Source organism: Zonotrichia albicollis, chromosome 1 (genome assembly GCF_047830755.1).
Source record: "Zonotrichia albicollis isolate bZonAlb1 chromosome 1, bZonAlb1.hap1, whole genome shotgun sequence".
NCBI lineage: Eukaryota > Metazoa > Chordata > Aves > Passeriformes > Passerellidae > Zonotrichia > Zonotrichia albicollis.
In genome coordinates, this window is record NC_133819.1 from 153,876,176 (window position 1) to 153,904,004 (window position 27,829).

A 27,829-nucleotide genomic window follows, 5' to 3' on the forward strand; every position below is an offset into this window, starting at 1 on the left:
GTGGGCTTTGCAGGCGTTCTGGGGCTGAGGGGCTGCTCCTTTCAGTGCATTCCTGCCTGCCTTGGCTCCATCTCTCCTGCCCGATCTATATGCCAGGCCTTTCTCCATGGAGATGGGAAAGCAATTCCTGAGATTTATGAAGGTCACCCAAGCTCCCCAAAGTCCAGTATTGGTTGATCCATAGCAGTCATCTCAGCTGGGCTCAGCAAGGTCACACTGTGGGATCACAGTGCCAGGTTCTGGCTGACACATGGAAAGGAAAACGGGTGAAGGATAAGGAGAACAAGACAGGTGAAGAGAAGTTGAAGGATGTTCAATTTTCAGAAGAAGAGGACTGACCTTATTGCTCTCTGAAATTGTCTGAATGGAAATTTTTTAACAACAATTTTGTTTCCCTTTCACCAAGCTGTGGAGAAGAGGGGAATGAACTTTAGTTTTCCATAGTGGAAGTTTAGTTTCCTATTTGGGAAATTTCATTCACAAAAATGCAGGACAACCAACATACTGAAAGGGCTGGAGAATCAGTCATAGAAGAGCGGCTGGGAGAGCTGGGACTTCCAGGAGACAAGGATGGACAGCAGGGTGTCATCAATGTATGAAAATCCCAGATGGCAGGAATGAAGTCAAGGGAATCCATTTATCCACAGTAGTGCAACCATACGGGAAAAGAAGGCAAGGACAAAAGTGAAAACAGATGAAATTCAATGGGCAAAGAAGGAAAAAATTTTTCAGTGTGAGGGTGGACAAAGAGTGGAAGACATGGTGGAGTCACTGTCCTGAGAGAGCCAAACCTGAACTGTCCATGGTTCTTGAAATCCCACACTTGTAAGTCTTTCTTAAGCTGAGGGGAATGAAGCACTTGCATACCAGAGTTCCTGCCCTAGTGGAAAATTTTGTGACTCTGCTGAGAGGTTTCAAGAGTTCTGTTGGGAACTCACACTTTGTCAAGTGTGTGCTTGCATGGAGACAGTCTATCAGAGCTGTGCTCAGAAGACCATCAATGTGTCAAAACACTGGTGTAGCAGGTGGTGGGCTTGTGCCAGGTCCTGGAAGGTCCTCCCAATCCCATGCTTCCTGTGCCAGTCTTGGTTCTTAATTGTGGTGACATATTTACTAAGAAATAGGTTGTGCCCCTCTTCCGTTGTGGTGGTGACATGACATCTGACACTGTGTGAGGTGAGGATCTGAGACCACTGGAATTTATAAAGATGAGGAGACATGTCAGGATCTGATGCAGGAAAACTTTATTGAGGCAAAAGAGTTAAAAGGCACGAGAAAGAAGCAGAAGTGATCCAGTGTGAAGCGCAAGTAGAGAGACCATCAGCCGAGGTGCTTTGGTTGCAGGAGCTGTAGCCACAGTCCAGAGCTGGTGGTGTCAGGGGTGGTGCTGAGGGCCCTTAGCAGATGGAGCCATAGCCCCTTCTGCCATAGCAGCCCAGGCCTCCCAGGCCATAGCCAAGGCCAAAGCCAAATCCCCCAGAGATGGGCTGTCCCTGGGCATTGAGCTCAGTGCCCAGAGCAGCGGAGGAGGTGGATCCGACGGCGGTGTTCTGGGGGAAGGAGGTCATGATGGGTCCTGGCAGGGTGACCAGCACAGGGGAAGGGTTGATGATGACTCGGGAATCCTGGCATTGCAGGGCACAGGGCTCGTTGCAGCTGTTGGCCAGCGGGGTGGGTCCGCAGGGACGGCAGAGGCTGTTGCAGGCCATGGGTGTGGTGTGGAGGGTGCCTGGAAGAGAGAAGGGTGAGGCAGGGCAGAGGTGTGGGACTCTGAGATGTGAAGAAGTGTGGAGGCTGTGGGGGGGTGTGGAGGCTGAGGCTGAGTGTGCTGGAAGAGAGGGGCCAGGGGTGAAGGAGCAGGCAGGCCTGGGGATTGAGCCTCACCTTGTTGTCAGGAGGAACAGGAGTAGAAGGAGTCAGGAGGAGCTTGTGACGGAGACAGGCTCTGGACTGGCTTTTATGCTGGTCCTGGAAGGGTGGGACGGCCTTGTCCCATGGCCTTGGGGCATTTTGCAGGTTACCGGTTCTGCCAGGCCCAGGCTGGCAAGTCATGATGTGAGGAGTGTTTTCCTCCCCGCAACTCCACCGTGTCATGTCTTGCTCTAAGGAGACCATGTCCATCTGACCTTGGTGGCATCTTTAAAGTGAATGTTGGTATTTGGGAACACTGGCATGGAAAATGTGTGTCAGAGAAACCAAAATATGCAAAAAAAGCCTCAGAAAACTATGGGTGTCATCAGTGAGGTCATTTTGTGGCACTTGTGTGGTTTAATTTGTGGGTGTGTTATGAAGAGAGGCCCCATTCCCTCCCAGCCCTGTCCAGCTGGTGTGGTATTTGCAGCTGTGCTGTGCACGAGGAACTGCCCCTTCTACTGCAGTCATTCCTTCTTTAAAGTGTGGGTATCTGAAACCAAAGGCTGGTGTTGATGGTGCATGTCAAAGGGGACTGAAGGTGTGAGCAATATTATGTAGAGTTGGGGTGTCATCAGTGAGGAACCCATGAAACTCATAGCTTTGAGGTTTTGTGTGTGTTGTGAACAGGGGCCCCAAATTATCCCAGGTCAGTCAGGCTGGTCTGGGCTTTACATCTGTGCCAGGTATGAGTGCCTGGAGTCTTCCTTTCCACGTGGACAGTTGGACAGTTGCCCCCTCAGCAAGCTGGCAGGTGATGGGGTGTCTGAGGCATCACTTGGCTGTTCCACCAGTCAGAGAGACCTGGAGACTGAGTGTAACAGGAATCTCCTGCATTTCAAGAGTGGGAAATGTGAAGTTCTGCTTCTGGGCAGGAATGGCACTTGGCCCTGGGTCATGCTGTGGGCTGAGAATCTGGAAAGCAGCTTTGCTGAGCAGGGCCCTGTAGTGCCGGTGGAGAACAAAGAGACCACAAGATCTCAATGAAGCTTCAGTTGAAAAGGCATCATCAGTGTCCAAGATAGATTTCAGACACTTCTTGCCATGAAGTTGGGAGAGGTGGTCCCTCCTCTCTAGAGCACTAACTGGGTCCCATGTGGTGTGGTTTGGGCAGTTCTGGGCTCCCCAGTGGAAGATAATCATGAACTTAGAAACAAAACCAGTTTGTGGCCAACAAGATTCTAAAGGGGTTGGGACATCTTTCACTGAGACTCAGAGAGCTGTGACTCCTGCAAGGATGGAGAAAGGCATGTCATTAGTGAGTGCAAATTCCTGATGGTAGGGAATGAAGATGAGGGATCACAGCCGTCCTCAGCAGTGCACATGTGAAGGATAACAGGGCAACGACACAAGTGAAAACAGATGTAATTCCATGGGCAAGGAAGAGAAGCATTTTTCAGTGTGAGGGTGGTCACAGAATGGAAAAGGTGTTGGAGTCTGTCCTGGGAGGTCCAGAACTGGAACTGGCCATGGTCCTGGAATTCCTGGTCTTGTTGGTCTGACTTGAGCAGAAGGAAATGAAGCTCTGGCTCTCCAGTGTTCCTGCCAAAATGTATGATTTTGTGACTGTTTACAGGGAGGGTTTGAGGATCCAGCTGGGGAAGAGAGTTTGTTAAGTGTCTCCTGGCACGTAGTAGCTTTTTCAGAGCCATGAGCAGGAGAGCATTGGTGTGTCGAAGCCTTTGGTGTAGCAGGTGATGGGCTTGTGACACATTCTGGAAGATCACACTTCAACCCTGCTTCCTGTGCAATTCTTGTGATTACTGGTGGGAATGTATGTCCTAAGAAAGGTGTTCCAGCCCTTTTCCCCTATGCCAACAGCCTATTAAGACCTCACAGTGTGCTGGGTGAGGACATGTGACAATTTAAAATCAAAAAGAAGAGGAGACCTCTCAGGCTTTGATGCAAGAAAATTTTATTGAGGGAAAAGACTGAAGAAAAAGGAGAAAATGATGGAAGGCATCTGCTGTGAGTTGCTAGTACAGTGACCATCAGCCCTACTTTGCTTGCAGGAGTTGTTGCAGGAGCCCCGAGATGGTGAACCAGTCCTTAGCAGATGGAGCCATAGCCCCTTCTGCCATAGCAGCCCAGGCCTCCCAGGCCATAGCCAAGGCCAAAGCCAAATCCGCCCGAGATGGGCTGTCCCTGGGCATTGAGCTCAGTGCCCAGAGCAGCGGAGGAGGTGGATCCGACGGCGGTGTTCTGGGGGAAGGAGGTCATGATGGGTCCTGGCAGGGTGACCAGCACAGGGGAAGGGTCGATGATGACGCGGGAATCCTGGCATTGCAGGGCACAGGGCTCGTTGCAGCTGTTGGCCAGCGGGGTGGGTCCGCAGGGACTGCAGCGGTTGTAGCAGGCCATGGGTGTGGTGTGGAGGGTGCCTGGAAGAGAGAAGGGTGAGGCAGGGCTGGGGTGTGGTGTGCAAGAGGTGATGGAGTGTGTAGGCTGTTGTGTGTCTGTGGGGAGGCCTGAGGGCTGCTGAGGCTGGTCAAGGCTTGAGATTCACCTGGTAGTCTGCAGCAGGAGAAGGCTTGAGGAGGAGTATGTGAGGGAGAGAGGCTCTGGGCTGGCTTTTATGCAGGTTATGGAGGGGCGGGACAGCCTTGTCCCATGGCCTTGGGGCATTTTGCAGGCTGCAGCTCTTGCTTGGTGAGTCCTGAGGTGGGGAGCATTATTCTTTATGCAATTCTGCAATTCTCTGTCCTTCCCTTGGGGCTGTGTCCACCTCACCTTGGTGGCCACTTAAAGGGAGAGCTGGTCTTTGGGAGGATTTGATTGTTTCATGTGTGTCAGGGAGGAATGAATAAACAGCCTGAACCCCAGAGAACTGCAATGTCATCAGGTAAGGTAATTTTGTGGCTCTGATGTTCTGTGGTTTGTGGGTTCCTTCTGATGACTGGGCCCTATTGTTTGCCGCTGGGTGTCCATCAGTCATTGTGTTGCACCCAGGAATGCTGAGGGAGCTGCTGATGTCCTCAGAATGTCACTCTGCAATAACTTGGAAAGGTCCTCATACCTAGGAGCAGTTTCTGATGGATGAAAGGTAGCCCATGCCCTTGTGTCTTTAGTTGAGTCGGATGAAGTGACAGCATCTGGAAAAGGAGAGGTTGTTCAGGCTGAACTTGTTCCATTTTTCAGGTCCATTTAGAATTCTCAACTTTACATGACAATGTACTCAGCCAATTAAAGTCTATGTCTTGACCTCATTCAGAAATTAAAAAACCCAAGCAATCAGTAAAACTGGCCTGATCGTTTTTTTCCCCAGCTTGTCTGTGACATGACTTCATTTATTCCACAATAAAGGCATGAGGTATAACATGTAAGTCTTTATATTTTGTTCCTGTGAGCAAAAACCAATAATTTGCTCATGCTCAGCAAACTCATTTTTCCTTTTCTGTCATGATGTGGGTATTTATTTATGGAATTCTATGATTCCATATCCTGCTCTTGACTCCTTTTCCTTCTCACCTTGGCAGCTGTTTTTAAATGTGAGTCGGTATTTGGGAGGATGTGCATGGAAAGTTCATGTCAGGGAGGGCAGAGTAAACAACCAAAGCATTGGACCACCGGGGTGTCATCAGCGAGGTCACTGTGTGACATTCATGTGCTGTGGTTTGTGGATGTTTTTTTAAGACGGGCCCCATTCCCTCCCAGCCCTGTCAGGCTGCTCTGGAATTCGCAGTTGTGCTGGAGGTGTTTCTCCTTCCCTCACATTTCATCCCTCCCCACACGGATCCCATCTGGCTAAGCCTGACACTAAACCTGAGCTTTCCTCTTGACTGTGCTCTGTGCATGTCTTGGTGCTCCTCTTATTTTTAAGCTTTTGATATCTGGGACCATTTGGAGTTTTACATGGGCTGTGTGCCAAAGCATGAGGCCACTTGTGATTGTCAGAAGGAGGATTTAGAGGCTGCCCAGGATTGTTGCAGGTGAGCATTGCATGATCCTCAAAAACAACCCAGGCAAGTCCTGGTTGTATCAGTGCCCAGCGTGGACATCTGAGAAAGGTCTGAAGGGCTGGACCCAGAGGCTTGTGGTCAGTGTCCCAAAGTCCAGATGGCAGCAAGCCCCCAGTGCTGTAGGCCAGGAATTGGATCCATTGGGCCAACACAGAAAACCTGAGAGGTGCTGGACATCTGATGGGGTTCTGTCAGGGCAGAATGGGGTTCTGCCAAGGGCTGTTTGTTGGGAGGAGTCATCCCAGGTAAGAAGGAATGCCTGGGTGTCAGTTGGAACAATTGTTTTCTTCTATGAAATAGCCTTTGTTTTGTGGTTGTGGTTGAGAAAAAATGGAGCAAGAGGTGTCCCTGTGTGGGAAAAGGGAATGCAAGTGTCCAGGTTAGGATGGGGAAAGTGTATGACCAAGCAGAGAAAAGTGAACTGTCTGTTCAGCCCTGGTGAGGTCCCATGTGAGGTGTTGTGGGCAGTCCTGGGCTCCCCAATGTGAAAATGTAGCAGATTTACTGAATGCAGACCAGTTCAGGACAACAAGACTCCAAAGGGGTTGGAGAATCATTCCTAGAGGATAGTCTGAGATAGCTGGGACTCACAGTGGACAAGGATTGATAGGGAGAGTGTCATCAGTGTGTGCAAATCCCTGATGGTGGGGAATGAAGTGAAGGAGCCCGGCTGTTCACAGCAGTGCTCACGTGCAGGGCTTGCTCACCGCAAGGGCACAAGTGAAACAAAATGAAAGTACCTGGGCAAAGAATACAAGAATCTTTTATTGTGAAGGTGGCCACAGATTGAAGGAGGTGTTGGAGTGCGGGTAATGAGACAGCGAACACTGAACTGTCCATGGTGCTGGAAATGCTGCTCTTGCTGGCTCTGCTGGAGCAGGGGAGTCGAAGCACTTGCACTCCAGATTTCCTGACAGAGTGATTGATGTAGTTCCCCAGTTTGCTGCAAGGGTTCAAGAGACCTGCTGGTAAGAGTTTGTCAAGTGTTCACTGGCATGGAAAGGCTTTACCAAAGCTGTACCCAGGAGAGCATTGATGTGTCCAAGTCTTTGGTGTATCATCCGAGATGTGTGTGACAGATTGTGGAAGGTGTTCCCTCCTCTGCTTCCCATGCCAGACTCTGTTATTGGTTATTTTGACATATTTGTAAGGGAAGATATTTTTGGTCTAATCCATGTCGTCTTGTGTCCTGCTGAGCTGTGGAATGTACTCAGTGAGGATGAGAGACCACTTGAATTAAAAAAGAACAGGAGGCTTATCGGGTTTTGATGCAAGAAAAGTTTATTGAGGCAAAGGAAGCTGCAGGAGAACAAAGTGGAAGGAATTCAGTGTAAGATGCAAGTACAGTGACCATCAGTCAAGGAGATTGGCTTGCACTTTTAGCAGGCTCCTGAGGTGGTGGTGTCAGGGATGGTGCTGAGGGCCCTTAGCAGATGTAGCCGCCCCTTCTGCCATAGCAGCCCAGGCCTCCCAGCCCATAGCCAAATCCACGGCCATAGCCAAAGCCACCAAAGCCACCAAAGCCACCAAATCCCCCAGAGATGGGCTGTCCCTGCACACTGAGCTCAGTGCCCACGGCAGCGGAGGAGGTGGATCCGACGGCGGTGTTCTGGGGGAAGGAGCTCATGATGGGTCCTGGCAGGGTGACCAGCACAGGGGAAGGGTTGATGATGACGCGGGAATCCTGGCATTGCAGGGCACAGGGCTCGTTGCAGCTGTTGGCCAGCGGGGTGGGTCCGCAGGGACTGCAGCGGTTGTAGCAGGCCATGGGTGTGGTGTGGAGGGTGCCTGGAAGAGAGGAGGACAAATGAGGGTAGGGGTGTGGGGGTGTGAGGGATGAAGTGTCAGCAGGGTGAGGGAGTGTGGAGGTTGTTGTGTGTCTGTGGGGAGGTGTGAGTGCTGCTGAGGCTGGGGCTGAGCGTGCTGGAGGAGGGGGGCCAGGGGTTCAGGAGCAGGAGAGTTGGGGGCTTGAGTCTCACCTGGCTGTCAGCAGGAGCACAAGGAGAAGTCAGTAGAAGTGTGTGAGGGAGGGAGGCTCTGTGCTGGTATTTATGCTGGTCCTGGAGGGGCGGGACAGCCTTGTCCCATGGCCTTGGGGCATTTTGGAGGCAGCAGATCTTGGCTGTCCCAACCTGGTGAGTCATGAGGTGGGGACTGTTTTCCTTCCTCATTTTCTGCAATTCTATGTTCTTCCCTTGAGTCTGTGTCCATTTGACCTTGACTGCATATTTCAATTGGGAGAAACAGAGGTCAATGGATTGGAGTTGATTTGTTTTGAATGTTGAAGAGGCAAGCAAAGCCTACAGGAATTTGGGTGCAATTTCATGTCTTCACGTAACCCCCAGCCATTCCTTCTATTCAAACCTACTTCTCTGCCACCTTGGATATGGTCACTGCTCTGGGCTGAAATTCCATAAATGGATCATGAGGTGGCCATGTAGCCTTGGCTGTGAAAACTCCAGCAGTTACCAGGACAGAATTAGAAAAAGAAATACAGTCAGGTTACGGGAGTTGAACATCCTATTCTACACCACTGTTGGGGCTCCTCAGCGGAACAAGACCATGGACATGGTTGGCCAAGAGACCATGGCACTGATGGGAGTGGAGGATCCTTAAGATGAAAAGTGGAAAAAGCTGGAATTTCTTTCAGGTAGGAGGCAAAAATGCAAATGGGACATGTTGTCAATGTGCCATAGAATGACCTCAGTGGTGACACCCCAAATTTCCCAAGTTGTGGTTGAATCTTCTACAAGTCGTGACACTCACAATCAACACCTTGGTCTCTAATTTTTGCAACTTAGCCTACCACCAAGGTCGGATGGAGATGGCCTCAGGAGCAGAACATGAAATTTCACAATTCCACAGAGGAACAACTGCTCCATGACACGAAAGGAGACGAGCTTACTGGCTGTCCGTTAGTAATTATTGGGGTTTGCTCATAGGAACAACACATTAGGACTTACTAATTATAAGTTATGAAAATTTGTGGCTTGAACGCGGAAAAAAGGAATTGATGTCACAGAGCAGCCTGGGAAAAAAGGGATTGGGCCCCGTTTGTTGTTTATTGGATTCCTGAATGAGGTCAAGGAATGCACTTTAAATGACAGAGTATTTGTTTTGTAAATAGTGTAAATTTCAAAATAAAAGTACAATGGATGAAGTTCAACCCTGGATTGCCTTTTGTTTCCCTGATCCTGTTTCTTGATATCATTGAAAACACAGAATAGAGGAGATTTCTTTCCTCTGTCATGAAGGATTCTGAGGCACTGTGATGTTTCCAAGTTATTGCACAGTGACCTTCCCAGGACATCAGCAGCTCCCTCAGCATTCCTGGATGCAACACAATGAGTGATGGACATCCAGCGGCACAGAACAAAGTCCCAGTCCTCAGAAGGCACCAACAAACCACAGAACACAGCTACCACAAGATGACCTCACTGATGACATTGCACCTTCCCTGGGTGCTGGCTGTTTATTCACCCCTCCCTGACACACACGGAACAGTCAAATATTCCCAAATACCAACTCCCAATTAAAAGCTGCTGCCAAGGTCAAATGGACACAGCTTCAAGAGCAGGATAAGGAATTGTAGGCATGGATGAAGGAGAATATTCCCTACCTCATGACTCAGCAGGCTGGGACAGCCAAAAGCTGCCGCCTCAAAAATGCCCCAAGGCCATGGGACAAGGCTGTCCCGCCCCTCCAGGAGCAGCATAAATACCAGCACAGAGCCTCTCTCCCTCACACACTTCTCCTCAAGCCTTCAGCTCCTGTTCCTGCTGACAACCAGGTGAGCCTCACGACCCTGACCCTCCTCCTGCAGCACCCCTAGCCCCTCTCTTCCAGCACGCTCAGCCGCAGCCTCAGCAGCCCTCACACCTCCCCACAGACACACAACAGCCTCCACACTCTCTCCCCCTCCTGCATCCTTGCCCACACCCCTGCTCTGTCTCACACTTCTCTCTTCCAGGACCCTCCACACCACACCCATGGCCTGCAACAGCCTCTGCCGTCCCTGCGGACCCACCCCGCTGGCCAACAGCTGCAACGAGCCCTGTGCCCTGCAATGCCAGGATTCCCACGTCATCATCAACCCTTCCCCTGTGCTGGTCACCCTGCCAGGACCCATCATGACCTCCTTCCCCCAGAACACCGCCGTTGGATCCACCTCCTCGGCTGCCGTGGGCACTGAGCTCAATGCCCAGGGACAGCCCATCTCGGGCGGATTTAGTGGCTTTGGCCTTGGCTACGGCCTGGGAGGCCTTGGCTGCTATGGCAGAAGGGGTGGCTACATCTGCTAAGGGCCCTCAGCACGCCATGCTCCCTCTGTGGGGCAGGAAGGCTCTGATGATCTGGCAAAGCCTCCTTCAAGCAAAGGACCTTGGCTGATTGTCACCCTACTTACACTTCAGCCTGGCTCCCTTCTGATTGCTGCTTATGGCCTTTTAGTCTTCTACCTCAATAAAGTTTTCCTGCATCACATTTTAAGATGAGTTCCTCTTCTTTCTGATGCCAAGACTGTTCCAGTCTCACTCAGCTGTCTGCCAGGGTTCCAGCATCTATTTGAGTTGGTGAAAAAGTGCTCCAGGTCCCCTTTTATGATTTATTTCCCTACTCTAAAAACTGGTACGCTTTGCTTCTCTCGTGCATCCCACAAATCCTTCAGTTACTGGATCACAGACCTGGATACACTAATGCAGATCTATCCCTGCCTGTGGCCCAAGCCTCCCTGGATGGTGTGTTCAGTTTTGTGGACAGCAGTAGCTTCTGTCCCTCATCATCTTCCATGCCCTTCTTCAGATCCTGTGAAGCACATCCAAGTCTTCCTTGTATTTGTGAGCTCAGAGTTCAACACTGAACTCTGATTTTAGTACAGGAGAGCAGAGGGTGAGATTCCCCCAGTCTCTTGTGCTGCCCACACTGCGGGATGAGCCCAGGACACAGGAGGAGTTCCTGGTCAGTGGGTGCACATGGCTGGGGCACATCCAATTCTTCATCCAACACTCCAAGTGCTCTTCCCTGTGGCTACTCTCAATCCTCTCATCACCCCTCCTTTACCCTGCATGTTTGGGATTGCTCCAATCCAGGTGCAGAACGTTCTGCCCCTCTGCTCTGGTGATATTGGAGAACTCTTAATCTATGGATTACTGGGATCAGGGAAGACAAGACTCTGCCAGAGGAGATCTAGAGTATGGCCTTGAGGATGATCCATGGCTGAAGGTTTGGGACAGCCTCTGCCCATGACACTGGGATATTTTCCAGGCACAAGCTGTTGCCTGGTGCAGCCTGCTGTGTCATGAGGTTGGGAATGTTTTGCATCAAACAGCTCTGAAATTCCACATTCTGCTCTTGAGGCCGTGTCCATCTGACCTTGGTGACAGCTTTAAGGGTTGGTATTGGTTCCACTATGGGTGGATGAAGAGAGGGAGAACCAGGATCCTGTATCTGGACTTGTGCAAAACTTTTGTTCCTGTGCCAGACAACATCCTTGTATCTAAGCTGGAGTTGATGGTTGGACATCCGGCTGGATAAGAAATGGGCAGGATGGTCTCACTGAAAAGTTGTGGTCACTCCATGTCCCAGTGTGGAGAACAGGGATGAGTGGTGATCCGTAGGGATTGATAATGGAACTATTGTAACTCCCCATCTTTGTCAGGGACATGGAGAGTGGGTTTGAGTGCCCCCTTGGCAAGATAGGGGATGACTCCCAGGTGAGTGGTGTGGTTTATGGTCTGGAGGGAAGGGATGGCACCCAGAGGGTACCAGAAATACTGTGGAGATGGGCTGGTGGGAAGCTCGTGAAGGTCAGCAGGGCCAAGACGAAGGTCCTGCATCTGGTCTGGATCAATCTCAGTAATGGGTGTTGGATTGGCAATGAGTTAATTGACAGCGTCCCTGAGAAGGACTTACACACTTACACACCCATATAAATAAACTAAGTAATCCTAAAATTCTAAAAATAATTACAAACTAAACAAAAAAAAAATCTCACTAATAGAAAAAAAAACAAAAAACCAAAAAAACCCCCACATATTAAAAAAACAACCACCATATAACCAACTACCAAAAAAACCCCACAGTATACTCCTCGCAAAGTGTCTAGGGAGAGGAAAGAAGAAAGAGTCTTGTGAGGTTATGATGCACGAAAAATTTATTGAGGTAGAACAGGGAACACTCTGGAGCAGCCAGTGGAAGGGAGCTGGTCTGAGGTGGAGGTAGGGTGACCATCAGCCGAGGGCCCTTGCTTGCAGATGGTTTGGCCAGAGCACCAAGGCCTTCCTGCCCCACAGTGGGAGCAGCCAGAGGTGGCCGATGGTCTCTGGCTTGGGAGAAGGGGTTTGCAGCAGAGGAGCTGGACAGAGACAAAGGGACGATGCAGAGCACAGAGAGGGAGAAGAGGAGGAGGCAGATGGGCCATGTTTGCAGGCAGCTCGGGCTGGCCCGTTGGCTGCTGCCTTGCCAGGTGCCCTGAGAGCAGGAACTGCAAGTGCTGAGTCCATTTCAGAGCCTTGGCCCAGAGATGCATCTTCAGTGCCGGAGATGAGTTCCAAGGAGTGGGTGGTTGGTGTGAGAGGTGGTGCTGAGGGCCCTTAGCAGATGTTTCCATAGCCCCTTCTGCCATAGCAGCCCAGGCCTCCCAGCCCATAGCCAAATCCACGGCCATAGCCAAAGCCACCAAAGCCACCAAAGCCACCAAATCCCCCAGAGATGGGCTGTCCCTGCACACTGAGCTCAGTGCCCACGGCAGCGGAGGAGGTGGATCCGACGGCGGTGTTCTGGGGGAAGGAGGTCATGATGGGTCCTGGCAGGGTGACCAGCACAGGAGAAGGGTTGATGATGACGTGGGAATCCTGGCATTGCAGGGCACAGGGCTCGTTGCAGCTGTTGGCCAGCGGGGTGGGTCCGCAGGGACTGCAGAGGCTGTTGCAGGCCATGGGTGTGGTGTGGAGGGTGCCTGGAAGAGAGAAGGGTGAGGCAGGGCAGGGGTGTGGGAGCTCGAGGAGTGCTGCTTCAGGAGGGTTAGGGGGTGTGGAGGCTGTTGTGGGGCTGTGGGGAGGCGTAAGGGCTGCCTAGGTTGGGGCTGAGCATGATGGAAGAGAGAGGTGAGAGGTGCAAGAGCAGGAGAGCAGGGGGATTGAGTCTCACCTGGTTGTCAGCAGGAACAGGAGCAGAAGGCTTGAGGAGAAGTGTGTGAGTGTGAGAGGTTCTGGGCCAGCTTTTATGCTGGTCCTGGAGGGGTGGGACCGCCTTGTCCCATGGCCTTGGGGCATTCACCAACCAACAGGTCTTGCCTGGCCTGGTGAGTCAAGAGGTGGGGATTGCTTTTGTTCCCACAACACTTCAGTGTCATATCCAACTCTTGAGGCCATGTCCATCTGACCTTGTTGGCAGCTTTAGGAGTTGGCATTTGGGTGGATTTGATTATTAGATGTGGGTCAGGAAGGGCTGAAGAAACAACCAGAGCCCAGCAGAAATGCAATGTCATCAGTGAGGTCATTTTGTGGCACTCATGTCCTGTGGTTTGTGGGTGCCTTGTGAAGACTGGGACTCTGTTCTGTGCCGCTGGATGTCCATCAGTCATTGTGCCGCACCCAGGAATGCTGAGGGAGCTGCTGATGCCCTGGGAAGGTCACAGAGCAACATCCTGGAAAGGTTCTGGTGCCTGGGAGCTGCTCCTGATTTCTGAAATAGAGTTTGTTCTCTTGTGTCTTCTATGTCAGCAAGAGGGAGAATCTGGAAAATGAGAGGCTGCTTAGGGTGAACATGTTCCATTGTTATGGTTGATTTGGATATCTGAAATTTACTCAACCATGTAAACTGTCTAAATTAAAGTGTATTCCTTGGCCACATTAAGAAAAAACCCATAAATAAGAACAAAGCAGGCTTCATCCCTTTTTTCGAAAACTTATCTGTGACATCAATTCATTTATTCCACATTCAAGCCACAAGGTGTCATACCTTATAGGTGTCATTAGTCCTAATGCTTTGTTCCTGTAAGCAAAACCCAATAATTAGTAATGGACACCCGGCAAGCTCCTCTTTCCTTCTTTGCATGGTTTGGTTGTTCCTCTGCGGAATTGTGCAATTTCATGTTCTCTCCTGAGGCCACCTCCACCTGACCTTGGTGATACTTTCTCGCTGCAAGAATTAGAGACCAAGGTGTTGGTGTTGATGTTGCGTGCCAGGACACGTAGAAGATTCAAGCAAAGCTTACAAGCACTGGGGTGTCGTCAGTGAGGTCATTCCATGGCATATTGACAACGTGTCCCATTTGCATTCTTGCCTCCTGCCTGGCAGAGCTCCCAGCTCTCTCAGCTTCTCCTCATCTCCAGGATCCTCCACTCTAATCAGTGCCATGGTGGCCCTGCACCGCTCTTGGTCAACCATGGCTGTGTCCATGCAGCCTCACCTGTGGTGTGAAACAGGATGTTCAACTCCCTCAACATGCTTTATTTCTGTTCCTAATCCTGTCCTGGAAACTACTGGAGTTTTTAAAATAAAGACTACATGGTGACCTCAAGATTCATTTATGCTCCACCAGGTCCTTCCCTGATAGAATGCTTTGTTTGCCAAGGAAGGGACAACTGGTTTCATCCTGGACTTCTGTCAGGGCTTTATCACTGTCCCACATAACATCTTTATCTCTGAACTGCAGACACGTGGGTTTCAAAGGAGGTCTAATGAATGGATGAGGAACAGACAGAGAGTGATGGTCAGTGGCTCTGTGTACAGGTAGAGGCCAGTGATGAGGCCTCCAGGCCTCTGCCTTGGACTGATGATTTTGAATATTTTATCAAGGAGATGAACAGTGACATTGAGACCACACTCAGCATGTTTGCAGGTGCCACAAAGCTGAGTATTACAGTTGACACAAGAACATGGAGTGATCCCATCAGGAAGGACACTGGGAATGTTGAAAACATAGGAATCTCTTGTGGTTCAACAGCTCCAAGTTTAAGGTCCTGCACATGGTTTGGGACAGTCCCAGACATGAGCACAGCTTTGGAGAGGGAATTCTCAAGATCAGTTCCACCAGACAATGGCCTGAGAGTTCTGGTGGACCAAAATATTAAAAGGAAACACCAATGTGAATTTTCAACCAAGGCCACCAACCATTCCCTTGGTTGCATAGAAAGAAGTATGGCCAGCAGGAATGGTTGGGGCTTAATTGGAAATATGAGAATGTCATTATTGTCACCAATAGGTGACAAAATAACGATCAAAATATGAACACCAATAGAGACCAAAATGTTCAAGAGATGGCCATGCATCCTTGCAACAAAAGAACTTCTGGAAGAGGGTTTCTAGCAGATTGATAATTCCTGTCTCCTCAGAGATAGGGATATCTGATTTAGGGTGATGAGTTGAGCTTCACAGTGGAAGAAAGACATGAACTTAGTGAAGTCAGAGAAGCAAGAGGTTGAGGGGACCAAAGAATCCTTGTGATTAGAAATGGGAGACGTGTGAGGTTTATTTTTGTGAGAAGGGAAGAATGGACAAAGGAGATGTTGTGAGGAAGGACCTTACTCGCAACACCCCAATTCTTGTAGGATTTGTTGTCATCTTCTACGTGCCTGATACAAGCCAATAATGCCATATACCGAATACCAATACCAATACATTGACCTCTACTCCTCAAAATTAAAAACTGCCGCAAAGGTCAAATGGACACAGCCTGTAGAGAAGGACACAGAATCACAGAATTCCACAAAGACACACCAGCACCATGACAGGAGGAAATAGGATCACAATGACCATCCAGCAGCAATTAGTGTTTTTTATAACAGGAACAAAATATTACATCTGACAGGATATAAATTATGAAACCATAGGGCCTGAATGCAGAATAAACAAATTCACATCCAAGACCAGCCTGAGCAAAACATGATCTAGCATCATTGGTTGCTTGTTTATTTGGTTTCTTAAAGAGGTAAAGAAATACACTTTAAATGACAGAGTATATTTCCATGTAAAGTTGAGAAATCCAAATGGACCACAGCATTGGAAAAAATTCAAATTAGGAAGGTTTTAATTTCCAGATCTTTCTCTTGATTGTACTCAAAAAAAAAAAAACAAAACTTCTTGGGGTCCCTGTCATCCATCAAGAAGAGCTCCCAGGCACTGGGACCTTTCCAAGCTCTTGCAGAGTGACCTGCCCAGGACATCAGCAGCTCCCTCAGCATTCCTGGGTGCAACACAATGACTGATGGACATCCAGTGGCAGAGAACAGAGTCCCAGTCTTCACAAGGCACGCACAAACCACACGACGTCTGCCACAAAATGATCTCACTGATGACATCGCATTTCTGCTGGGCTCTGGTTGTTTATTCAGCCCTCCCTGACTCACAAGGAACAATCAAATCTGCCCAGATACAAATGCAATGAAGTTACTGCCGAGGTCAGATGGAAATGGTTTCAAGAGCAGGGCATGGAATTGCAAAACTACATGAAGGAAAACATTCCCCAGCTCATGATTCCCCAAGCTGGGTCAGCCAAGAGCTGCTACCTGCAAAATGCCCCAAGGCCGTGGGACAAGGCTGCCCCGCCCCTTCAGGAGCAGTATAAAAGCCAGCCCAGAGCCTCTCACCCTCACACACTTCTCCTCAAGCCTTCTCCTCCTGCTGACAGCCAGGTGAGCCTCAATTCCCTGACTCTCCTGCTCCTGCACCCTTGATCCCTCTCTTCCAGCACACTCTGCCCCATCCTCAGCAGCCCTCACACCACCTCACAGCCCCAAAACACCCTCCAAATTCCCTCACCTTCCTCCACCATCGCCCCTGCCCTGCCTCACCCCTCTATCTTCCAGGCACCCTCCACACCACACCCATGGCCTGCTACAACCGCTGCACTCCCTGCGGACCCACCCCGCTGGCCAACAGCTGCAACGAGCCCTGTGCCCTGCAATGCCAGGATTCCCGCGTCATCATCGACCCTTCCCCTGTGCTGGTCACCCTGCCAGGACCCATCATGACCTCCTTCCCCCAGAACACCGCCGTTGGATCCACCTCCTCCGCTGCTCTGGGCACTGAACTCAGTGTGCAGGGACAGCCCATCTCTGGGGGATTTGGTGGCTTTGGTGGCTTTGGCTATGGCCGTGGATTTGGCTACGGGCTGGGAGGCCTGGGCTGCTATGGCAGGAGGGGCGGCTACATCTGCTAAGGGGCCAGCCCAGCCTGGCTACAAGCATGGCCCATCTGCCTCCTGTTCTCCCACTCCCTGCTCTGCATGGCCCCTTCAGCTCTGTTCAGTTCCCTCTGCTGCAGATCACTTCTTGCAGGCCAGACACCATTGGACCCCTCTGGTGGGCTCCTCCCACTGTGGGGCAGAATGTTCTTGGTGCTCTGGAAAAACCTCCTGAGAGCAAAGGTCTATGGCTGATGGTCACTCTCCTTTCACCTCAGCCTACTCCTTTTAGTACTGGATGCTCATGGCCTTTTATTCTTCTACCTCAATAAAGTTTTCCTGCATCATAACCTCATATGACTCCTCGTTCTTTCTTCTCCCAAGACTTTTCCAGACTCATTCATCACTAAACGGGGGTTGTAGAGGACTTTTGGGTTAAAAGTGCATCAAGACCACTTTTAGGATTTATTTCCCTGCTTCAACCACCCACTGGAATGCTTTGCTCTTCCACTGCATCCCACAAACCCTTCTGTTTATAGAACACAGCCCTGGATACGCTAATGCAGGTCTATCCCTGCTGCAGGCACAAGCCCCTCTGGGTTGTGTGCTCCCTTAGGGTGGACACCAGTTGCTCCATCCCCTCATCATCTCCTTAGCCCAGCAAGAGATCTGCTTGAGCAGGTCCATGCTTTTCTTATCGTAGGGGTTGTACAGTTGAACACACAATTTCAGTCTTGCCAGAGATGCGTAGAAATGATGAGCTAGATGAGCAAGACTTCCCTGCTCATCTGCCCCCCACACTGTGGGGATGAGCACAGGAAACAGGGATTTCTGCTCTGCAAGTGCACATGGTCAGGGCCTGTCCCATTTTTCATTCACTCACATCCCAAATCCTTCGTTCTTGGGAGTGCTCTCAATCCCCTCATGATCCAGCCTTTATCCTGCATGTTTGGGACAGCTTCAATCCAGGTGCAGCAGATTCTGCCCCTCTGCTCCTCTCTGGTGGTATTGAAGAACTCTTAATCTATGGGTCACTGGGAATAAGGAAGATAGGATTCTGGTTTAGAGGATCCAGAGCACAGCCTTGAGGACAATCTATGGCTGGAGGTTTGGGACAGCCTTGGCCTGTTATCCCAGGGCATTTTTTCAGGCAGCAGATTTGCCTGGCACAGCCTGGCAAAAGGTGGGAGGGTTTTTCTTCCCTCAGATCTGCATTGCCACGTCCTATTACAGCGACTTTAGACGGTCACTGTGGTGAGAGAAGGACGAGAATTTGTTTCTTGATCAGAAGGCTTGATTTATTTATATATGATATATAATACATTATAACTATACTAAAAAGAATAAGAAGAGAAGTTGCAGAGAGCTGCTCAGCTAAGAATAGAATAGAAAGAATGAATAACAAAGTTCTGTGTCCAGGGAATCTGTCCCTGAGCTGCTCCTGTGATTGGCCTTTAATGGTACACATGGAAGATGAGCCAATCACAGGGGCACCTGCTACATTTCACAGCAGCTGATAACAATTGTTTACATTCTTCTTCTGGGGCTCTGCTTCTCAGAAGATAGACAAATGTGAAAGAAAAGATTTCTATGAAAAAATGTCTGCGACATCGTCCTGCTCTTGAGGCTGTGTCCATCTGACCTTGGCAGAAGATTTGATGTGTTGGTTTTGGTTGCAGCACTGCTGGATGAGGGAAGAGGGACCAAAAACATGTACCTGGACCTGTGCACAATAATTTTTCCTTTGCCAGAAAACATCCTTGTCTCTAAGCTGGAGAGATGTGGATGTTTGGTTGGACGTTTTGGTTAAGATGGAAATGGGTGGGATGGTCGCACTGGAAGAGTTATGAAAGAGTCAATGGCTCCATGTGTGTGTGGAGAACAGGGATGAGTGGTGATCCTCAGAGACTTGTGCTCAACCATTGTCACTTCCCATTGTGTCAGGGACATGGAGAGTGCAATTGTGTGTGCCATCAGCAAAAATGTGAATAAGCGTTAGGAGAGAACAATGGTTGATTGTCTGGAGAGAAGGGATGGCATCCAGAGCACTCCAGACAGGCTGGGGAGACGGGGCTGTTGTGAAGCTCGTGAAGGTCAACAGGGCCAAGAGGAGGATCCTGCACCTGGATTGGATCAATCTTAGTAATGGATGCTGAATGGGCAATGAGTTAATTAACAGCATCCCTGAGGAGAAGGACTTACACACTTACACACCCATATAAATAAACAAAATCACCCTAAAATTCTAAAAACAATTGCAAACTAACCACAAAATAAAAAAACGAATCTCACTAATTTAATAAAAAACAAAAAAACCCACACACTGAAGAAACACCACCGTATAACCAACTACCAACAAAAAAACCCACAGTATACTCCTTTTACTAATAATTCTTACCACATTATAGAAATAAATCAAAAATAAAAAACAACCATATAAAACCCCAAACTTTTTTCATAAAATTCAATTCACAAAACAATTCACAAAATTGAATTGTTTCAATTCACAAGAACCGCTAAAAATATCAAACAATTCACAAAAACCACTAAAAAAATCAAACCAACTTACTAAACTCAAAACTATTCAACCAACAGTAAACATTACTAAAAAAAAATAATCCAAAACTCTACCTCAGCACAAATTAATCAATAATAACCAATACAGTATGAAAATAACTAAAAAAATTTAAAGACCTGAATGATGAAGAATTGGACATGTCCTGGCAATGTGAATGAACTGAGCAAAAATCCCCCATGCTCTGGGGTCATCGCCACACTGAGGGCAGCACATTCTGTCCCTGTGCTGTACTCTGATGAGACTGGACTTGTGTGTTCCACTCTGAGGACACAAAAGAAGGAAAGACATGGACCCCCTCAAGCAGATCTGAAAATGGCCTTGGGAGATGATGAGGGTCTGGAGGAACTGGTGTCCAGCCAAAGTGAGCCCACCAGCCAGGAGGGCCTTGTGTCAGAGGCACAGATGGACCTGCATTGGGGGATCCAGGTGTGTGTTCAAGCAACTGAAGAGTTGTTGTGGTGCACTGGAAGAACAAAGTGTACCAGTGGGGAGTGGAATTGGGGAAATAATTCCTACAAGAGCTCTTGGAGCACATTTTCCAACAATCCCAATAACATCAACAACATTAGCTAAATCTCAAAGTGTCTAGGGAGAAGAATGAAGAAGGACTCTTTTGATGTTATGATGCACGAAAACTTTATTGAGGTAGAACAGTGAAAACTCAGGAGCAGCCAGAGGAAGGGAGCTGGTCTGAGGTACAAGTAGGGCGACCATCAGCCGAGGCCCCTCGCTTGCAGATGGTTTGGCCAGAGCACCAAGGCCTTCCTGCCCCACAGTGGGAGCAGCCAGAGGTGCCCAATGGTGTCTGGCTTGGGAGAAGGGGTTTGCAGCAGAGGAGCTGGACAGAGCCAAAGGGACGATGCAGAGCACAGAGAGGGAGAGGTGGAGGAGGCAGATGGGCCATGTTTGCAAGGGCTGGGCCCTTGGCTGCTGCCTTGCTTGGTGTCCTGAGAGCAGGAGCTGGAAGTGCTGAGCCAGTTTGAAAGTCTTGGCCCAGAGATGCGTCTTCAATGCCTGAGATGAGTTCCAAGGAGTGGGTGGTTGGTGGTGTCAGGGCTGGTGCTGAGGGCCCTTAGCAGATGTTTCCATAGCCCCTTCTGCCATAGCAGCCCAGGCCTCCCAGGCCGTAGCCAAATCCACGGCCATAGCCAAAGCCACCAAAGCCACCAAATCCCCCAGAGATGGGCTGTCCCTGCACACTGAGCTCAGTGCCCACGGCCGCCGAGGAGGTGGATCCAACGGCGGTGTTCTGGGGGAAGGAGGTCATGATGGGTCCTGGCAGGGTGACCAGCACAGGGGAAGGGTTGATGATGACGCGGGAATCCTGGCATTGCAGGGCACAGGGCTCGTTGCAGCTGTTGGCCAGCGGGGTGGGTCCGCAGGGGCTGCAGAGGCTGTTGCAGGCCATGGGTGTGGTGTGGAGGGTGCCTGGAAGAGAGGGGGTTGGGCAGGGTAGAGGCATGAGGATGCAAGGGGCAGTTATGGAAGAGGACGAGGGAGCATGGAGGCTGCTGTGGCTGTTGTGGGGAGGCGTGAGGGCTGCTGAGGCTGGGGCTGGGAGTGCTGGAAGAGAGGGGCCAGGGGTGCGGAGCAGCAGGGTCAGGGTTATGAGACTCACCTGGTTGCTGGTGCAGGAGAAAGAGAAGGCTTGAGGAGAAGTGTGTGAGGGAGAGAGGCTCTAGGCTGGCTTTTATGCTGTTCCTGGAGGGGCGGGACAGCCTTGTCCCATGGCCTTGGGGCATTTCTTAGGATGCAGCTCTTGCCTGGCCTAGCCTGGTGAGTCATAAGTGGGTCATGTTTTCCCTCTTGATGTTCTGTGATCCCACGCCCTCCCCTTGAGGCCGTGTCCATCTGACCTTGGCAGCAGCTTTTAATTGGGAGCAGTCAAGCCGAAGGTTTTGGGCTTCTTTTGATGCAGGTATGTAGAAGGTGCAAATAAAGCTGACAAGAATTTGGGTCCTTCCTCCTGGCTCTAACTGACACCCAGGCATTCCTGTGGCCACACCTGTTTTTATGCAGCCCAGGATATGGTTATGTTTTTTGGCTGAAATTCACATTGCTGTGTCATTTTAGTCCACCAGAACCTGCAATTTTTCTCTGTGGAACTGCTCTCAATGAGTTTTCTCCAAAGCTGTGCTCGTGTCTGGGACTGTCCCAACCCATGTGCAAGACCTTGAACTTGGAGTTGTTGAACCACAAGAGGTTCTTCGGTTCTCAATATTCCCAGTGTCCCTCCTGATGACATCCTTCCATGTTTTTGAGTCGACTGCAACACTCAGCTTCCTGGTACCTGCAAACATTCTGAGAGTGGTGTAAATCTCACTGTTCATCTCCTTGATGAAATATTCAAAATCACCAGTCCAAGGCACAAGCCTGGAGGCCTCGTCACTGGCCTCCACCTGTATATAGAGCCATTTGACCATCACTCTCTGTTCCTCATCCATTCATCAGAGCTCCTTTGAAACCCACATGTCTGCAGTTTAGGGACAAGGATGTCCTGTGGGACTCTAAAAACCCTGACAGAAGATCAGGATGACACCAGTTGCCCTTCCCTTGGCAACCAAAGCATTCGAGAAGGGAAGGTCCTTGTAGTCCTACTGTAGCTTAAGTGGGTCATGAGGTGGACATGAACTCTTTGGAATAAAAATCTCCAGCTGTTACCAGGATAGATAATGTAGGAGAAGAAGTACAATAAGGCTGAAGGAGTTAACCCTACTGTCCCCCACCACTGTTGGGCTCCAGAGTGGAGCAAGGACATGGACATGGTTGACCAAGAGCAGTGCAGGGCCACCATGACATTGACAATACTGGGGTATAATCAAAACTAGGAAGAGCTGAAAGAGCTGAGAGATTCTTGAGACAGGAGGCAAGAATGCAAATGAGAGATGTTGTCAATATGGCGTGACCTCACTGATGACTCCCCAGTTCTCCTTAGCTTTGGTTGAATCTTCTGCATGTCTTGATAGATGTCATCAAAAAAACCCACACTTGTCTCTAATTCTCAAATTATGAACAGCTGTCAGTGTCACATGGACACAAACAGAAGAAGAAGACATGACACTGCAGAACATCAGGAAGGAAAACATTCCCCAGGTCATGACTCATCAGGCTGAGCAAGGCAAAAGCTGCAGCCTGCAAAATGCCCCAAGGCCAAGGGACAAGGCTGTCCCGCCCCGCCAGAACCGGCATAAAAGCCGACCCAGAGCCTCTCTCCCTTACACACTTCTCCTCAAGCCTTCTCCTCCTGCTCCTGCCGACAACCAGGTGAGATTGAAGTCCCTGACCCTCCTGCTTCTGCACCCCTGGGCCCTCTCTGCCGGCACACTCAGCCCCAGCCTCAGCAGCCCTCACGCCTCCCCACAGCCCCACAACAACTTCCACACTCACTTATCCTCCTGCATCCCTGCCCCTCACATCCCCGACATCTCTGCCCTGCTTTATCCCTCTCTCTTCCAGGCACCCTCCACACCACACCCATGGCCTGCAACAGCCTCTGCAGTCCCTGCGGACCCACCCCGCTGGCCAACAGCTGCAACGAGCCCTGTGCCCTGCAATGCCAGGATTCCCACGTCATCATCAACCCTTCCCCTGTGCTGGTCACCCTGCCAGGACCCATCATGACCTCCTTCCCCCAGAACACCGCCGTCGGATCCACCTCCTCCGCTGCTCTGGGCACTGAGCTCAATGCCCAGGGACAGCCCATCTCTGGCGGGTTTGGTGGCTTTGGTGGCTTTGGCTATGGCCGTGGATTTGGCTACGGGCTGGGAGGCCTGGGCTGCTATGGCAGGAGGGGCTATGGCAACATCTGCTAAGGGCCCTCAGCACCAGCCCTGACACCAACCACCCACTCCTTGGAACTCATCTCTGGCATTGAAGATGCATCTCAGTGCCAAGGCTCTCAAACAGGCTCAGCAATTCCAGTTCCTGCTCTCAGGGCACCTGGCAAGGCAGCAGTCAAGGGCCCAGCCCGAGCTGCCTGCAAACATGGCCCATCTGCCTCCTCCTCTTCTCCCTCTCTGTGCTCTGCATCGTCCCTTTGGCTCTGTCCAGCTCCTCTGCTGCAAACCCCTTCTCCCAAGCCAGACACCATTGGGCACCTCTGGCTGCTTCCACTGTGGGGCAGGAAGGCCTTGGTGCTCTGGCCAAACCATCTGCAAGCAAGGGGCCTCGGCTGATGGTCATCCTCCTTGTACCTCAGACCAGCTCCCTTCCACTGGCTGTTCCTGAGTTTTCACTGTTCTACCTCAATAAAGTTTTCGTGCATCATAACCTCAAAAGACTCCTTCTTCATTCTTCTCCCTAGACACTTTGAGATTTAGCCAATGTTGTTGATGCTATTGGAATTGCTGAAAATGTGCTCCAAGAGCTCTTGTCAGAATTATTTCCCCAATATGTACACTGGTACACTTTGTTCTTCCAGTGCACCACAGCAACCTTTCAGTTGCTTGAACACAAACCTGGATCCCCCAATGCAGGTCCATCCACGCCTCTGACACAAGGCCCTCCTGGCTGGTGGGCTCACTTTGGCTGGACACCAGTTCCTCCAGACCCTCATCATCTCCCAAGGCCATTTACAGATCTGCTCGAGGAGGTTCATGTTTCTCTTTTTGTGTCCTCAGAGTGGAACACACAAGTCCGTTCCCCTCAGAGTGCTGCAGAGGGGCAGAATGTGCTGCCCTCACTGTGGGGATAATTCCAGGGCATGGGGGATTTTTTTTTTAAGCTTATTCATGTGGGCAGGACATTTCCAATTCCTCATCTTTCCATTTTTTAAATTTTTTTAATATATTTTTATAGAGCAATGGTTTTTATTTATTAATTAGTGTAGAGGTAGAGAGCCATATTTTTAGTAATGTTTAGGGTGAGTTGAATAGTTTTGAGTTTAGGAAGTTCGTTTGATATTTTTTACTGGTTTTTGTGATTTGTTTTGTGGGTTTTTATATGATTGTTTGTTATTTTTGATTTATTTTTATATTGTGAAAAGTGTGTATTTATTTGTGAAAAGTGTGTATTTTTGGTTTTTTGTTGGTAGATGGCTATATGGTGATGATTTTTAGTCTGGTTTTTTTTTATTAGTGAGATAAAGTTTTTATTTTTCGTTAGTTTGTAATTCTTTTTAGAATTTTAGGGTTATTTAAGATTTAATTACAATTTTAATGTGTAAGTGTGTGTAAGTCCTTCTCCTCAGGGATGCTGTTAATTTACTCATTATCCATCCAACATCCATTAGTGAGATTGATCCAATCCAGGTGCAGGACCTTCCTCTAGGCTCTGTTGAGCTTCCCACCAACACATTTCCACACCCTGTCCGGAACCCTCTGGGTGCCATCCCTTCCCTCCAGACCATAAACCACACCACTCACCTGGGAGTCATCCCCAGTCTAACCAGGGGGACACTCAAGCCCACTCTCCATGTCCCTGACAAAGATGGGAAGTTACAATGGTTCCATTATCAATCCCTATGGATCACCACTCATCCCTGTTCTCCACACTGGGACATGGAGTGACCACAACTTTTCAGTGAGACCATCCTGCCCATTTCTTATCGAGTCAGATGTCCAGCCATCAACTCCAGCTTAGATACCAGGACGTTGTCTGGCACAGGAACAAAAGTTTTGCACAAGTCCAGATACAGGATCCTGGTTCTCCCTCTCTTCATCCACCCATAGTGGAACCAATACCAACTCATTAAATCTGTCACCAAGGTCAGATGGACACGGCCTCAAGAGCAGAATGTGGAATTTCAGAGCTGTTTGAAGCAAAACATTCCCAACCTCATGACACAGCAGGCTCTGCCAGGCAACAGCTTCTGCCTGGAAAATATCCCAGTGTCATGGACAGAGGCTGTCCCAAACCTTCAGCCATGGATCATCCTCAAGGCCATACTCTAGATCTCCTCTGGCAGAGTCTTGTCTTCCCTGATCCCAGTAATCCATAGATTAAGAGTTCTCCAATATCACCAGAGCAGAGGGGCAGAACGTTCTGCACCTGGACTGGAGCAATCCCAAACATGCAGGGTAAAGGAGGGGTGATGAGAGGATTGAGAGCAGCCGCAGGGAGGAGCACTTGGGGTGTTGGATGAAGAATTGGATGTGCCCCAGCCATGTGCACCCACTGACCAGGAACTCCTCCTGTGTCCTGGGCTCATCACACTGTGTGCAGCACAAGAGACTGGGGGAATCTCACCCTCAGGTCTCCTGTACTAAAATCAGAGTTCAGTGTTGAACTCTGAGCCCATAAAGACAAGGAAGACATGGATGTGCTTCATAGGGTCTGCAGAAGGGCATGGAAGATGATGAGGGACAGAAGCTACTGCTGTCCACAAAACTGAACACATCATCCAGGGAGGCTTGGGCCACAGGCAGGGATAAATCTGCATTAGTGTATCCAGGTCTGTCATCCAGTAACTGAAAGATTTATGGGATGCACTGGTAGAGCAAATTGTGCCACCTTATAGTAGAATAGGGAAATAAATCATAAAAGAGGACCTGGAGCACTTTTTCACCAACTCCAATGGATGGCGGAACCCTGGCAGAAAGTTGAGTGAGACTGGAAGGGTCTTGGCATCAGAAAGAAGAAGAACGCAACTTAAAACGTGATGCAGGAAAACTTTATTGAGGTAGAAGAATGAGAGGCAATAAGCAGCAAATGGAAGGGAGTCAGGCTGAAGAGAAAGAAGGGCGACCATCAGCCAAGGTCCTTTGCTTGGAGGAGGCTTTACCAGATCATAAATGCCTTCCTGCCCCACAGGGGGAGCGTGGTGTACCAAGGGCCCTTAGCAGATGTAGCCACCCCTTCTGCCATAGCAGCCCAGGCCTCCCAGACCATAGCCAAATCCACGGCCATAGCCAAGGCCAAAGCCACCAAAGCCACCAAATCCCCCAGAGATGGGCTGTCCCTGCACACTGAGCTCAGTGCCCACGGCAGCCGAGGAGGTGGATCCGACGGCGGTGTTCTGGGAGAAGGAGGTCATGATGGGTCCTGGCAGGGTGACCAGCACAGGGGAAGGGTTGATGATGACGTGGGAATCCTGGCATTGCAGGGCACAGGGCTCGTTGCAGCTGTTGGCCAGCGGGGTGGGTCCGCAGGGGCGGCAGAGGCTGTTGCAGGCCATGGGTGTGGTGTGGAGGGTGCCTGGAAGAGAGGGGGTAAGGCAGGGTAGAGGCATGAGAATGCAAGGGGCAGTTATGGAAGAGGACAAGGGAGCATGGAGGCTGCTGTGTGTCTGTGGGGAGGTGTGAGGGCTGCTGAGGCTGCGGCTGAGCGTGCTGGAAGAGAGGGGCCAAGGGTGCAGGAGGAGGGTCAGGGTCGTGAGGCTCACCTGGTTGTCAGCAGGAGCAAGAGGAGAAGGCTTGAGGAGAAGTGTGTGAGGGAGAGAGGCTCTGGGCTGGTATTTATGCTGGTTCTGGAGGGGCGGGACAGCCTTGTCCCATGGCCTTGGGGCATTTTTGAGGCTGCAGCTTTTGGCTGTCCCAGCCTGCTGAGTCATGAGGTAGGGAATGTTCTCCTTCATCCATGTCTACAATTCCTTATCCTGCTCTTGAAGCTGTGTCCATTTGACCTTGGCAGCAGCTTCTAATTGGGATTTGGTATTTGGGAATATTTGACTGTTCCGTGTGTGTCAGGGAGGGGTGAATAAACAGCCAGCACCCAGGGAAGGTGCAATGTCATCAGTGAGGTCATCTTGTGGTAGTTGTGTTCTGTGGTTTGTGGGTGCCTTGTGAAGACTGGGACTCTTTTCTGTGCCGCTGGATGTCCATCACTCATTGTGTTGCACTCAGGAATGCTGAGGGAGCTGGTGATGTCCTGGGAAGGTCACTGTGCAATAACTTGGAAAGGTCAGAACCCTTCATGATAGAGGAAAGAAATCTCCTCTGTTCTGTGTTTTCAATGATATCAAGAAACAGGATCAGGGAAACAAGAGGCAATCCAGGGTTGAACTTCATCCATTGTACTTTTATTTTGAAATTTATACAATTTACACAACAAATACTCTGTCATTCAAAGTGTATTCCTTGACCTCATTCAGGAATCCAATAAACAACAAACGGGGCCCAATCCCTTTTTTCCCAGGCTGCTCTGTGACATCAATTCCTTTTTTCCTCGTTCAAGCCACAAGTTTTCATAACTTATAATTAGTAAGTCCTAATGTGTTGTTCCTATGAGCAAACCCCAATAATTACTAACGGTCAGCCAGTAAGCTCCTCTCCTTTTGTGTCACGGAGCAGTTGTTCCTCTGTGGAATTGTGCAATTCC

General features: G+C 49.9%; 2 protein-coding genes and 1 long non-coding RNA gene across 3 annotated transcripts in view; all 3 read right to left on the reverse strand.

Annotated features, from left to right (window-relative positions):
- Window positions 1-3,907: 3,907 nt before the first annotated feature.
- LOC141731762 (feather beta keratin-like) lies at window positions 3,908-4,272 on the reverse strand. Its single transcript, XM_074558364.1, has one exon. It carries the CDS (start codon window positions 4,270-4,272, stop codon window positions 3,961-3,963), a length of 312 nt encoding a protein of 103 aa, XP_074414465.1. The 3' UTR covers window positions 3,908-3,960.
- A 61-nt stretch (window positions 4,273-4,333) lies between these two features.
- LOC141731764 (uncharacterized) overlaps window positions 4,334-27,829 on the reverse strand; it is a 96,956-nt gene continuing 73,460 nt past the window's right edge. Inside the window, exon 3 of the long non-coding RNA XR_012583723.1 lies at window positions 4,334-5,003. This is a non-coding gene — a long non-coding RNA (uncharacterized LOC141731764). The remainder of the gene's footprint in view (window positions 5,004-27,829) is intronic.
- Window positions 6,811-7,638, reverse strand: LOC141731763 (feather beta keratin-like). The gene has a single exon (XM_074558379.1). It carries the CDS (start codon window positions 7,636-7,638, stop codon window positions 7,297-7,299), a length of 342 nt encoding a protein of 113 aa, XP_074414480.1. The 3' UTR covers window positions 6,811-7,296.